Source organism: Parasteatoda tepidariorum, chromosome 3, assembly GCF_043381705.1.
Source record: "Parasteatoda tepidariorum isolate YZ-2023 chromosome 3, CAS_Ptep_4.0, whole genome shotgun sequence".
Lineage (NCBI taxonomy): Eukaryota > Metazoa > Arthropoda > Arachnida > Araneae > Theridiidae > Parasteatoda > Parasteatoda tepidariorum.
The window spans coordinates 101,642,319-101,656,769 of record NC_092206.1 but is presented as its reverse complement, the minus strand read 5'-3'; the positions used below and the strand labels follow the sequence as shown (position 1 = coordinate 101,656,769).

General features: G+C 31.8%; 1 protein-coding gene across 2 annotated transcripts in view; it reads right to left on the bottom strand.

Moving 5' to 3' along the window:
- The window catches only part of LOC107445606 (serine/threonine-protein kinase LMTK1), a 36,128-nt gene that overhangs the window by 14,787 nt on the left and 6,890 nt on the right, over positions 1-14,451 (bottom strand). For both annotated transcript variants that reach the window (XM_043050199.2, XM_071179145.1), the window contains 5 exons: positions 13,883-14,084; positions 8,878-8,965; positions 5,257-5,387; positions 3,287-3,371; positions 1,635-1,753 (listed from right to left, as the gene is read on the bottom strand). In XM_043050199.2, coding sequence (XP_042906133.1) covers positions 1,635-1,753; positions 3,287-3,371; positions 5,257-5,387; positions 8,878-8,965; positions 13,883-14,084 — 625 coding nt within the window. The remainder of the gene's footprint in view (positions 1-1,634; positions 1,754-3,286; positions 3,372-5,256; positions 5,388-8,877; positions 8,966-13,882; positions 14,085-14,451) is intronic.

The following is a 14,451-nucleotide window of genomic DNA, read 5'->3' as shown; positions in this document are numbered from 1 at the left end:
ATGTAAGGATGTTGGAAGTAATGAGCTTCGAGTCAAAGTGCTACAGATTTCTTCATTGATTGGTAGCGACAGCAGACTTATTGTTAAGGGGCATGTCAGTGGAGTTATATGTAGTATGATAATTGATGCCGGAGCAAACATGTCCTTAACATCAGAACAGACTTGGTCCAAACTGCTGGCAGAGTTTAGTGCGTTGTGGAAAATGCTTAGCAAGTATAATGAAAAAGGCATCTTTGAACTAACAAGAATTTTTATTAAGCAGGAAAAATCATAACTGAACTTAAACATCATAAAAGAAAAACAATCCTCTCCATAACATGAGGTCACGAATTCAATACATACAGTAATGAAAATCAAAAGAAACAAAAGTCCAAATCCTATATTGATTTGTTATATATATACAAAATAACAGTTGCATAATGAGGGTACTTACACACTCAAAATTAATACTATGCAAATTCTGTCGTTAAATTATTTTTAAATGCTCGAACTCCCTCTTTCAGAGGATTTTCGAACTCGTGATCTCTGACTCTTACTCGAACCTTGTTCATTGAAATTCATAGTCTGACACAAACACTAGGCAAAAGAAATTATCTGGATTCTGCCCCATGTTGTACTGTTGACTGTGACTGAAGACAAAATCAACAAAGTCTATCTCAAGATCACATTTAGAGATGCCGGTTACCATCATGTGGTAGATGTGGCTGATATCAATAACGAATTAATCCTCCAAATTAGGCTTCAAGAACAATGAATAGCACTCAAGTTCAGTAAAATTACTGTGAAAAGGAAGGTCAGGGAGCCAGGTGGATTCTAGGAATACGACTTCAAGATTCATCATCGTAGGGAATCAAAATGCTGACGCATTATCGAGGAAGGCTTGCAATGAAATATTAGCCTCCAGAATAGAAAAGAAATATTAGCTATTAAATCCTATGTTAAGGTTTCAACGACACCAAAACCAGATAAATGGAGTGATGAAAGGTAAAGCCCAAATGGAAGATTCTGACATATCCCTGAAAGGAAGGAATCTTTGAATATAAGACCAAGTTCCACCTACAACTAAGTGGTAGTCTCCACGGGACTCACTCTATATGATGCATTATACAAATCTATCTGAATCTGGTGAAGGACAGAGGTTGAAATGGCAGCTTGTCCTTCACAGATCAAGAATTGCGGACATCTTGAAAGGATAGGTATTGCAGTTCAACCGGAGTCCACTTTGGAGTAATGAAGACTCTACAGAAGCTTCGTGAAATAAGAACAGAATGTTTTAAATCAGGACAACTACGAACCAGCAATCAAGTAGGAATACTCAATTACTTTTAAATAATATGATTTATAGACTTTAAAATTCCATATACACAAATAGCACAAAAAATAGTTATTTCTTTAAACAAACAGTTATTTCTTTAAAAGAGTGAAAAACCTAACTTTCTGGCACTACATAAAACTCATTTAGTTAAAATTTATGCTATTCCTGTTATACTTACTGATAAATTATTGAATTGGTTAGTTTTAGTCTAGTTTATTCGTTCCCCCCCCCCAAAGTCCCAGAAGAAATAGGACAAACCATGATATAAATATTGGATATGACATCCAATATTTATGTCATTTGTTCAAAAGATATTTACCAAATGTTGGCTTCTCGTGAGATGTCTTTGGCCTCGATGACACTCTCCGTACACATGAGTGTTTCTGGTGCGCACCACCTGATTGGAAAGGCGACATCACCCAGGCAATAGAAATCCTCCTAAGATATTCAAAGTACTTCTCTATTTATGAAAAACACACCATAACATTTTAAAATTTATATATACACAGTAGGAATTCCCATTTCTGGACATTCATTTACTGGAAGCGTCTCTTTTCGGATACTTTGTAACAATTAAAATAAACAACTTTTTTTTTCCTTTTACAAAAAATTTTGAAAAAACTTTATTTTTTGTTCATTTCCCATCTATTAAGAAAATTATTGGAGGAAAAAAAATTTTTTTTTCACTTCTTTTTGGTGCTTCTCTGATAACTAAACATTTATTTGTAACATATAACAAAGTTGCCCCCAGAATCGAGTTTGGTATCATTGGATGGTTCTTAAAAAATATTGAATGTTTCAAGATATATTTCTTATGATATTTGACCAACCTATGTTACACTCTGTATGTCCCGGTGTATAAGTAGACCCCTTATTTCTGATTACAAGACGGCAATTTCTGGAATGTCGGGTGTTCACCGCTGAAATAACCAAATATGAAAATTTCTATTTTATTGTAAATGTGGAATTTCGTTTTAATTGGATGGGGGATTTTCTGTAGAACTCAGCAGGTGAGCACGAAGTAGAAGTGGAACACCTAAGTCAAGCATCCATCACTGCTGTCAGTAACCGGGGCAGGTGATCACTTTTGATTCCTAAGCTCCAAAACCAAAATCATTTTATTAAGATAGAAATTTAACTAAATAGATTAGACCATAAAATATCAGTCATAATAGTCAGCTTAGAAAGATTACAGGGGTTGCATTAGTTAGGACACTTTTTTTTTCTACGCAGTAAAGATTTTTGAAAGAGGTAGGCATTCAACCAATAATCGATTATTTATTTAATAATTAGGTTATTATTCGAAAATTATTTAAGTAAAATTAAATTTCAGATTTTAAAACATATATTTATAACTTTTTTGCAATAACAATATATGGAATAAATTACTAAACGGATAAGCATTTACAAATGATTGTATCTAAATTTATCACATCAAACTTCAATATTCAAAATAAAATGACCAAATATCACAATTATTTTACTTCCAATAACCATTCTCATATTTTATATCAGTTCTTTTTCAAAAGCAATACTGCTTATCTTATTCAATTTGATTTGTGCATAAGCCAAAAACTCACTTAAAGCCACAGCAAAATTGCGCATTCAATTGCCTAACATGAAACAATGAAAAAAATTATTCTTCATATTAAATGTTCTTAATCAATTTTTTTCTTAAATGTCATATTTACATCTACCAATTAACGCTCTGTGTTGTGCCAAAAGAAGTTCGATCATTTAGGGTTCCACAGCTAAAAAAAACTGGGAACCGGTGCTGTAGAGTAATGACGTTTCTGGTAAAACAAACTATTACTCTTGCTAATAAAACATTACAGTTCATGATTGTTTACTGAAAAATCTTGTAGTAATAAGATGTTTAAATATGTGCATGTGAGATATTGATACACACTAAAAAACACAATAATAAAGACGAAATAATAAAGAACTTTCTAAAAGCCAAAATTAACTTACCCTATGACAATGAATAGCAGTGCCATAATCTCCAACCTTTACAACTAAGTCTGGAGTTATTAAACAATTGTGAGTTGCAACGTCCCTATAAAGAAGAAAAAAATTAACAAGCAATATTAAACATTTTTTAATCATAGATCACTCTTAAACACTACCGATCGCAGTAAACTATCAACAACTATACACAGAAATGTTTACGATTCCCACCAATTTCTTATAGTCACGAACGTTAAATAATAATCAAATAATGTAGATCCATTTCATTTTTAGTAACTTTTATAGAATTCTTACAGTAGAGAAAAGAAAAGAGAGTGCTTTTTTTGTCTTGCTCTCGACAGGAAAATCTATTTTAATAACTACTGAAAATACGATCGATAAAACCATGCGGACTCGCCGTGAAATTGTCGATAATGGAGAAATCCTTACTAACTGAAATGTGTGATTCGTGGCATGCTATAAATGGCATATCCAGATTTTAAACACCACATGAAAATCTGAATTAATAGCTGCCACACTATCGATTGGTAAACCACGTGGATTTACATGTTGATTGAAATAGACGTTAATCATCGTCTAATTGTTATTTTTTAATGTAAAAGGATGTTTTGATGTTCATTTACCTTAAAGGCCTAGTATCAGGAAAAATTTATTTTCCAAACTTGCCAAAATATGACGACTCTGGCTATAGGCCTTTTCCCTATCATACAGTTGAAACAGTTTATGGTATCATATTTCTAAATTAGCTTTTCTTAAGGGAACAATTTAATCTTCTCTGTCTGTTTGCATTAAATAGATATGTCCTCCATTGAGAGTTCACATAATTAAGAGAAAGTATTTTTATGTTGTTACATAATGATTGCTATAAAAATGTGAAAGTCACATTAAATTTTTTTTTTTTAATAAATGTTGTGAAAATACAATTTTTTGTTATTTTAAGAAAAGAAAAAGAAACTTTTTTATATAAAAAAAAAAAAAAGACAGTTAATTGGGTCATTCTTTAAAACCTAACAATATATCACAAAATTGGCCTGAAATAGGTTAAAATAGTTGAAATGTTATGAAAAAGTTTCTACTTTTTGCACTTTTAAGACATAATTTTTCTCATGCATTTAAAAAAAAGATTGTTCATTTACAATTTCCTAAAAAAGTTTTAAAATTAATTAAACGTCACACTCTTAGCCTGTATGAAACTAATTTATTTAAAATTTTTATACCAACATTTCAATGTATTAATAAACTACACATATATAGGCATTTAAAATACTAATGTATTTTGAATCTTTAATCAGTGTATCATTTGAAAGTTTGTGACAAGGTTTTCATGTTACTCTCCTGACCAATTTATGATTTTAAAAAAAAATCTTTTAGTCTTGCAACACCATTTATTCCCACCATTCTGTTGCTTTGAAGATCTGATTCACCAGATATTCTTATCGTAGCTTCAAAATTCTAAAAACATGATCATTCTAAATTAACAATCTTTTTTTTAAGTGTGTAACAGTTTCTGCTGTACATCAGTTCACTTAAACATGAAAACAGTTTTTAAAAATAATACACATGATCATGTGACGATTCTAATAGAAGAAATTTCTTAAGACAAAATAGGCCTTTAGAACTTAGTAAGAAGCCTTATACAAATAAAAAATGCCACACTTTGGTATGAAGAGAAATTGCACTCTCCTGGCATTTTCTGAGCCAGGAGATTGACTTTATTTTTCGCTTAAGTGCCTTAACTATAAAGTATGATTTTTTTCCAGATTTTTTTATGAACTTCAAATTTTTTTAGAATTTGAAATTTTTGCAAAATCACCCACTAACTGAAACAAATAATACATTGCTTGAAATATAAAGCATAAGAAAATAATAGCATAGGCGAAATTAGAAAAAAAAATTTCCTGGGAAATATTAAAGAAATAGGAAAATAAATAGTTGCAATGCAAAATATAAGTAAAAAGATAAAACAAACATACATATGAATAAAACCATGTTCATGCATGTGTTGAAGAGCTGAAGTAATACTACATGCCATGCGAAGCAAAGTTCCACTTTTCAAAAGAGTTTCTGGTGATTTACGTTGCTCTATTAGATACGATTTTAAATCCTAAAAAATACAAACTTTATAAGTTTTTATTTTTATTTAAAAGAAGGAAAAATAAAATGGGGAATTTTAATGTATCTTTGAATTTCATCATATCTCTTCAAATATCCAGTTTTATATTAAAACTATTAACATAGTAAACAGCACCACAATTTTTGTAATTACTCATTTAGTAAATAAATAATAATTTAAATGTATTCAAAATATTCAAAGTAATTGGAGAATAAAGCATCTACAAACCATCATTAACAACTACAACTAATTAACTACATAAACAAGTTAAACAAAATAATTAAGTAAAATGACGAAGGTTTTTGCTATAAATTCTGAACGTATAGTTATAGAAATACATTTATCATTTACTTTGTAGATAATGCTTTCAGCTTACTTTTATATTTGAAACATTTTTATCAAACGAACAGTTAGTGTTTGTTACCATTGTGAATTTTCACTTTTTCAAGGAGAGGTAGCTTTCTGTGACGTCATACTTACACCTGCACTAATCTGTCCGCTAATTAGGTATTACACAGTAACCTCAGGTGACCGAAACATTACATTTCTAACTAACTCTAACTAATTGACTAACATTTTCATTGTCAATAACTTCATTTCATCCAACAAAAAAATAAATAAAAAATTTAATAGTGAGTTCTTTTTGCATCCTTTTGTTTTCAACTTTACTTGGCACTTGATGGACAATAAGCTATGCGAAACTTGTCCTTTAAATTTTAAATTGCTTACAGTAATTTGAAAGGCCATAAACACAAATAAATATCATCTTTATGTCTTTAAACTCCACTTAAAGCCAAAGCACTCTAAACCTTTATTAAAAAAATTTACTATGCATGTTTTATATTTATTTAAATTAAAAAGAGATATTTTTTTGTATAAAATGAAGAATTTATCAATCTTGAAAAAGTTAGAACGTGTTTTATACAAAAACTAAATCATATGGGTGATAGCAATACATTTATCCTACAGCATTTGCCCACAGATGACTAAACTTCTTTCATTTGCCAAAACTCGATGAATCTAAAGCAAAATGATGACTAAAAGAGGTGCAGAATGGAAAGAGATATAGGTATAATACAGACGGAATTATTTAAAAAAAAATCCCACATAAATATCTTTAAACAATCAGGCTAAAACTTTTAAATTCCATTTTCACTCTTTCGGCTGATCATTTCAAGGAAGATTCTGAGTTTAAATTTTTTTGATTTTCTTCAAGATATTACACACAAATTTGTGAAAAGAAGACACTAATATATGTAACCCTTTCTGAAAAGTTACATCGACAGTAATTATTGTAATACACTTCATATGAAAACAATATTACAATAAATTATTTATTGAAATAAAAATGGGGATAATCCACAAATCTCAAAATTTTATTTTATTTATATCAATTACATTTGGATTTCGTCATCATACTAAACTGATGTGCTAGGGTTTCTAGAAGATCCATTTACGAAAAAGATAATACATACACAGGGAAAATCAATTTAATCTGATATTAACTTCTTTTAGTCAAACTCAGATGCTTTTTATCAATATAGTAATAAAATCTTTAGTATCAATTTTACCTGCAACATTTCACGACAGCTAACCAAATGAGAACATTTTTTTAACCCTCCTCAAAAATTGATTTTGCTAGGAGGATTATCAAAGAAAACAAAACACTTGTACTTTTTGAACAGTTTATTTTTCAGAGAAGTTTTAATTATGAAAGATAAAGTTGAAAGCATTATCTATAAAATGAGTACTAATTTGTGTTTTTATAACCACTTGTCAGATTTTATTGCAAAAATAGGCAATTTTTTGAGAAAATTCCAAGTTTTTTTTTTTCTTCAAATTTTGATAAAAGTAAACGAGATTATATTATTTTATTGAGTTGAAACTAGGGTGGGGAAAAAACCGAAATCCCTTTTTCTTTGGTTTAACTCGTTTTTTTTTAATCTTTGTTTTTTTAATGAGTAATATATTTTAAGCCCTTAATTTAAATTAACAAAAGAATTCCAAAGCATTTCATAGTATTTAACTCGACGCTTTAACTACAGTGAAACCTCCAGGAAATAATGAAAAGATATAAAAATGACATGTGTTGCATATTAAATAGAATATTCACTATCTTTTAATTTCGAAATTATTGAAACTCCACTCTAAAATATTTGATTAAAGAAGTCATGAACTATGACTACGACATGCCTACTCATGGTTGCATAGAGAGAAACAAAAATCCAGATTTCCTGGCAAAGAAAGGGATCTCTATTTTGCAATACAATATTTTTGAATGCTGCAAAGAAGAGGTTCACTTCCCATCTCTTTGTCGAAGCCGAGGGAAACACCCGGGAGTGTCTCACGGGATTTCCTTTATTCTGTGGCATTCTTTCTTCTTTTAGCTAGACCAATGCCCATCTTTTTAAAATGGGTCTAGACTCTCGCACTCTTTGCGACACATCGAAAATTTCGAGCACACCAGCGGCGCCTCGGGGTACTCGGCCGAGTGGGAAAATGCCTGTCATTTATATAAATAAATAAAATATTCTTTTCTGATATTAGATATACTATTACTTCTAGTGGTCAAACCGTCCATCACACGATATGTATTGTTATTCAAGCAAGAAACCCTATCCTAAAAATTAATGTCTCTCTCTTCTGATCAAAAGTATTCAAACACCCAGTGATATGGAGCGTCCTGAGACACCTATTCATAGGATGTAGGATCTCCCTTTTGCATTCCCCCCCCCACACCTCTGGGAAGACTTTTCACCAGTTCTTGATAGGTGGCCATAGGAATGGACAACTCACACAACTGAAGGGAGTGCTCGCAGTTGGGAGGGTCGATTCGGCTGGCCACGCTCTTGTGCGGGGTCAGGTTCTGTAAAAGAGAGGTCCCGTTCTCTGAGCCAAACCTGTGGAACCAGCAAAATCTCTGACATAAGAGCTCTGATTTCTGGCTCTTGTGCGTCCCGAAGATGATCTATGGGATTCAGATATGGGCTCTGAGAAGGGCAGTCCCGTTTTCGAACACCTGTTTCGTCGAACCGCGTCTGTGTGAGCCTTGGCGTGCGAACGGAGCAGCCGTCTCCTGCCGGAAGAGAAACGGGTCGAAATATTGCCACAGAAATGGGGGTGCAGCATTGTCCACATCTCAGAGTTCATGTTTCCAACCACAGAAACGAGTGGACCACTAGAAACATCCCCCACACCATCGGGCTTTCACTACCCTGACAACCCAGCGTCCGGATACTTTCGGCCAGACAGTTTATAGACATAAAACACTCAACTAAATAGTGTTACAGCCCATAGAGAAGGTCAAATCCTACTCTGCCCCCACCTCAGTTTTCTTGACCTCGGACATTGGGGTGCAGGAGTTCCGGTCGGGTGGTCGGCCGAACGCGGAACCCTTCCCCCAGTGTCCGGTCCCCGAGGTCCTCGTTTCGTCGATCCACCGAAGGGATGAAAGGCTGTTGCATGAAAGAAGATAGCCTACCTTTTCACAGCTTTCCATGATGAGTAAGAAAGGATGAACTTCCAAACAGCGACCCAAAAGAGACACTAAATGAGGATGCTGTAAATTTCTAAAATAAAAAAGACTTTATATTAGCAACATAATATTATTGTACTTCACAAAAATGCAGAAAAGGGCTGAAACCAAATACACTATTCAACATGATTTTTAATACGTATGTATGAATAAATGACTGCCATTTAAAAATAGTCACACAGAATGAAGTGAATTGAATGCATAGGACGTAAGACGTATGGAAAGTCTACACTAAAAGAGTGACCTTTTATTGTGGCTAGTTAAATACTCAATAAAACACGAGAACAACATATAGAACAATTGTATCACTCACTAAAGGGAGCATTACAAAAAAAGAAACCAGATCAGGGTTCCCACTCTTTCAACAAAGCAAAAATTAAGCACTTTTAAGAACTTTTTTTATGAAAAAATTAAGTACTTTTTTGAAAAATTAAGGACTTAAAAAATTTATGATTGTTTATCATCGAATATACATGACACCAACAACAGTGCAAATTATTTACCTTCCTAAAAGAATCAATAAATAAAAAAAATACTAAAAAACAATTTTATTATAATGTAAACACTGATATAATTGAAATAATTAACAGGGCTCGCCAAAGAATTACCAGGCAATTTTTGCAAATCTAGGTCTGGTTTTTTTTAAAAAAAGAAAATAATAATGACATTTTCAGATTGTTAAAAGTTAACGGCATTCAGATTGTAAAAGTTAATGTATGAAACAAATCTGAATTCCATTTTTAATGATTTCATTGAAATTGAATAGTAAAATTAAGTGCAGAAATTATGATTTGCAATTTTTTCATGCAGAGCTCATTCTAGGCAGGGTAAACAGGGCACAGCACCCTGCTGCCCTTTTAGTCAAAAGAATCCACCTTGTTACCCCTGAAGTAAATTAGTGCCCTGATGTAATAGACTCCATACCCTTTTTGCCCTTTTCTTTCTTTAACCCTTCTTTATTTTTTCTTTCACGGTAAACTATGCAATTCTTATCTAAGAACCAGGTCACAATTACTAATAAGAAGAATTTCTTTAAGTGAAAATAATCTGAATTAGCATAAAATTGGCTCTGAATTAGCACAAAAAGAAGGTAAAAATCATGAACACCTGTCAAGGCTTGTCTGATGCCAATGCATCTGTCTTTACCATATTATAATTTGTTTCAGAAATCTCTTCGGACATTTAGCATTGGAAAAAAAATGTAACTATCTTTTTCTGTAATTTATTCATACAAAAAGTCTCCTCTGAATCCATTTTTATGAAAAAGTTGCAATTAATTTTGCCAAAAAAATAGGATATAATTTTGGATTTAACACTTGACATCTTAAAGAATGCTGATGAGCCGTCTGTTATTTTCAATTTAAAAATAATAATTTAAAGAAAAGAAATTTTTATGGTAATAGATATTATGTTAAATGATTCTGCATATACTGTATTAGGTACTGTAAATACTAATATAGGTACTATGGAAATGAATTTTTTCGTCCCAGCAAATGGAACAGATTGCTGATATGGTAATTTTTGAATATTAGAAGTTTGCCTCAAATTATGCCAAATAATACTGAATATCATTAATTTTCATTTAGATGGGATGAACTTCTAGAGAGCCCTCAAAGACGTCAAAGGAAGAAGATGTCTTCTTCCACGCTCGTTGTTTACGAATAGATTCAGAATATCTATAACCACCAATAAATTATTTTCAACTTATTCTTTAAAAATAACTATCCTGTTCTATAGAATCTAAAGATTTTATTTTTATCAAATTATCTGACTTTTGAACTTTGGCAATCCTCCCTGCTGTGGAGCCAACATAGCCGAACAGCTAGGCGTCAGTAATCCGTATCTAAGCTTTTTGACTCCCTAGCGACAACAACTCTGGAATTCAACTTGCATCCAAAATAGTACTGAATCACCAAAGCTAATCAATAATTCAGTATCTGGCAAATTTCCATTAAGTTTCAACTCTTTATGAAGATTCTCTCTCTCAAGGCAAGGGAATCAACGGATATCCACCCCCAAGTGATAATCCTCTAGTAAACGGATAATATCTTCGGGGCACATGAAAGGTCAATAACTTTCCACCCACCATCAGGATTAATCTCCAAAAGAACAATTTTGGCACCAATGTAATCAAGCGTGTAGAACTGGAGAGAAAACCAAAATTAAACATAATACACTCCGCTAACTTCAAAAGCAAAATCATCAGTGAATTTCAACAGGAACAAATATCAGACGAAATAAACATTTTCACAGACGACTGTGTTGACTACTTCTATTACATCTATTTAAGTAATACAGATTAAAAAACATAAATTTAGAAAGGAAAATACCATATTTCAGGCAGATACCATAGCCATCCTGGAAGCTATCAAATTCACAACTCAACCACCACTACAACAATTTGGGTCCGATAGCTCATCCACACTTACAGCCATAAGAAATTACAAAGCAAAACACAGCATTCTACAAGAAATCCAGTCACTGTCAGTCAACTAATAAGAGAATAAGAATTTCCTAGGTAAAAGCTCATTTGGACAATCAAGGTAATAAATTAGCTGATAAATCTACAAAAGACACCACTGACACAGGAATACCAATACTTTTCCCGTTGCCGATATCATACATAAAATCTTTATCTAAGCTAAACATAACAACCAACCATCAGACATACCGGCATCAACAAAAACCAGAATCGGGACACAAAAAAAAATCTGAGCTCTTGTGTCAGAGATTTTGCTGGTTCCACAGGTTTGGCTCAGAGAACGGGACCTCTTTTTTACAGAACCTGGCCCCTTCAAAGATTATCTGAAGAGCTTTAAAATCATTCAATCAAAGAAATGCGTTTGCGGAAGGGCTGGAACTGTTCCCACTATTTCACTTCAGAAGATGCCAACATGATGAAAGTTTAAGAAATCGACTATAAAGAATAATCTCCTAAAGCAACGGGAAATAAATCTAATAAGATTCCTACGAGAATATGAACAACACTTTCAACTGTAATAATAATAACAAATCAAACTAAAATCTTAGCAAAAAAAAATATATATGACTGTTACTCTTCTTTTAAGCCCTCACTTATAATTCTGTCTCCCCCCCTAATAACTTTCTAATCAAACTTACTAAAATACAATCTTTCACTTTGTGCCTCAATACATACAAAACCCAAATTTAAATTATGTGATTTCCTGACATCCATTATTTTAATTACAATTATAAGGTTTCAAGTAACTGTTTTCTTTTAAAAAAAATTACGTTTTATTTTTTGTTTTTTTATAGAGGATTTCAAGCAATTTCTTTTCCTTTTTTTGTAAGGTTTAAAGTAATAGATTATTTTTATAAGATAATAGTTTGTTTAGTACATCCAAGGTCTAGATGGGGTTAGATGGATGTCTCGCAAAGGGTGAGTGGAAAAAAAATTATTTGTTTTGTCTCTCTGACCCTATAGCCTAGATAGATGCCTTTTGTGGGGCAGAGATGCAAAGCATTGTTGAGGGGATGGCCTTCTTTCCAAAAAGAGGTTTCACTAATAATTTCAAATTGTAAAGGTGCCAGGAAGAGCAAAAAAATTTGAAATTAAAAAGAGCAAAACAAAAAAAACTTAATTGTTTTAACTTAATTGAATTGTACTTAATTTTTTTGAGTTCAACTGAGTTAACTTAATTTTTGAGCATGAGTTGGTCATGTTGATGATTACCGACGCGTTGGCAGTTTTTTTTTGTTTTTTTTTTAAACCTGTGCGAAGAACAAATATTCAGCTAGTAACAATAATAATATACTGAAAAAGCTGCATCAGCATAAGACAATACTCATTTTCAAAGTGACTTTGATCAGAAAAAATATTAAATTCATCAACAAACACATCATTATCAAAGTTCACATCATTATCAAAATTATAGGGTGAAGCTTTTTAAGAACTATTGTTTCTTTGTATTTTTAAGCTATTGATTCATAAAAGACTCTACATTTCTCTTTTATGTATGGAAACTGCTGCTTAGAGTTTCTTTATTTTCTCCGAAATGTCTTCGTACCTTTTGTATCTTAGTGCTTGATGTCAAGCAAGTGTTGTTTGTCCTCAATTTGTTATCAAGTCACTTATCTGTTTCTTCCATTTGAAGAATGCTGAAATAATGTCACTTACCCAATCTTTGGAAGATTAATTGATTGGCAGATCCAACTGAATCTTCCTATTGATAGTATCTTCCAAATTAATAGATGTGGCAATGTAAATGAATGTTATATATTAAAATAAGATTAAAATAATAACTTTTCCCGAGAAATCTATATATTTTTTAAATGTCAATTACCTGCCTCTTCTATTAAACTCTTCAATTAAGAATTCTATATATATATTTTTAGCAGTGTATATGTTTAGAATGTGAATTGTTATTATTAAGAATATTTGAATATTGTTTGATTTTGTTATTGTAAAATAATAATAAAAAATTACAATTTTAATTTCATAAGAAATTCGCTAAAATTATTTTGCTTTTCTAATTCTTGCTTTTTAGTTTTCATTTATTTAAAAAATAATACATTAAATAGTTTTAAAATTAATACTATTATTTATTGCAATGGTTCAGTGGTTAAGGGCACTGAACTGTCATTGTTAAGAACTGGGCTTCAATCTGCAGTGGTGGCTTGAAGTCTGCTAAGATTCATATTTATGGATACCAGTTTGTTTGGGAAGTAGCAGTGGTATGTGCGCAATTACCACAATCCTGCCATTGGTCCGGAAATTATGTAGGCTTAACCTCCATGATCGCCCTGTTACAGGAATACTTTATTTAAGATAGACAGCAAACATAAGCTGTTTAAAAAAACACTCTTCTAATATTTGATATTTCTTTTTGAGGCATTCATTTCTTCCATTTGAGTTGGAAGAAACCTATTCTTGGAAGATGGCTGAAAAAGAAATAGTGGGAATTTCTAAAAATGGAAAGAGGCTAATTACCTGAATGCACGTGTCTCTTGAAGAAATTGCATTAGTTCACTGGAAGTTGCATCCACTCTTAATATTTTGACCACCACTTTGCTTTTCATTCCTATTTTCAATATATCACACGCTTCTCCCTCCACTGCCTGACCATACCAAGAATTCCCCACTTCTCTCACGTACTTTAACTGATCCCTCGGAAAGTTCACTTGATATTCATCTGTCAATGATTCACAACAGGTCAATATAAATGATAAACTACATTATTTTACACTCCACTTCAAATTGATATTAAAAAGCTACTAAATAACTTTTTAATTTAAACATAATATAATATCACAATCTGATTTATTTTATAGTCGAACAAATTTAACTTGTTAAATTTGTGCGCAGCAAATCGAATTCTCTTCTAAGAAAAAGGCATGATACTATCATTAAATAAAGGTTAACCTTACTGCTTCCACCAGCAATAACGTTTCAAAGTAAAGTGAATTTCAAAGAATAAAAATGAAGCAAACATATTTATAGCTTTTAATAATTTAATGTTCTTTTGTCATACAAATAACAGAACCACAGAAAGGTTAGTT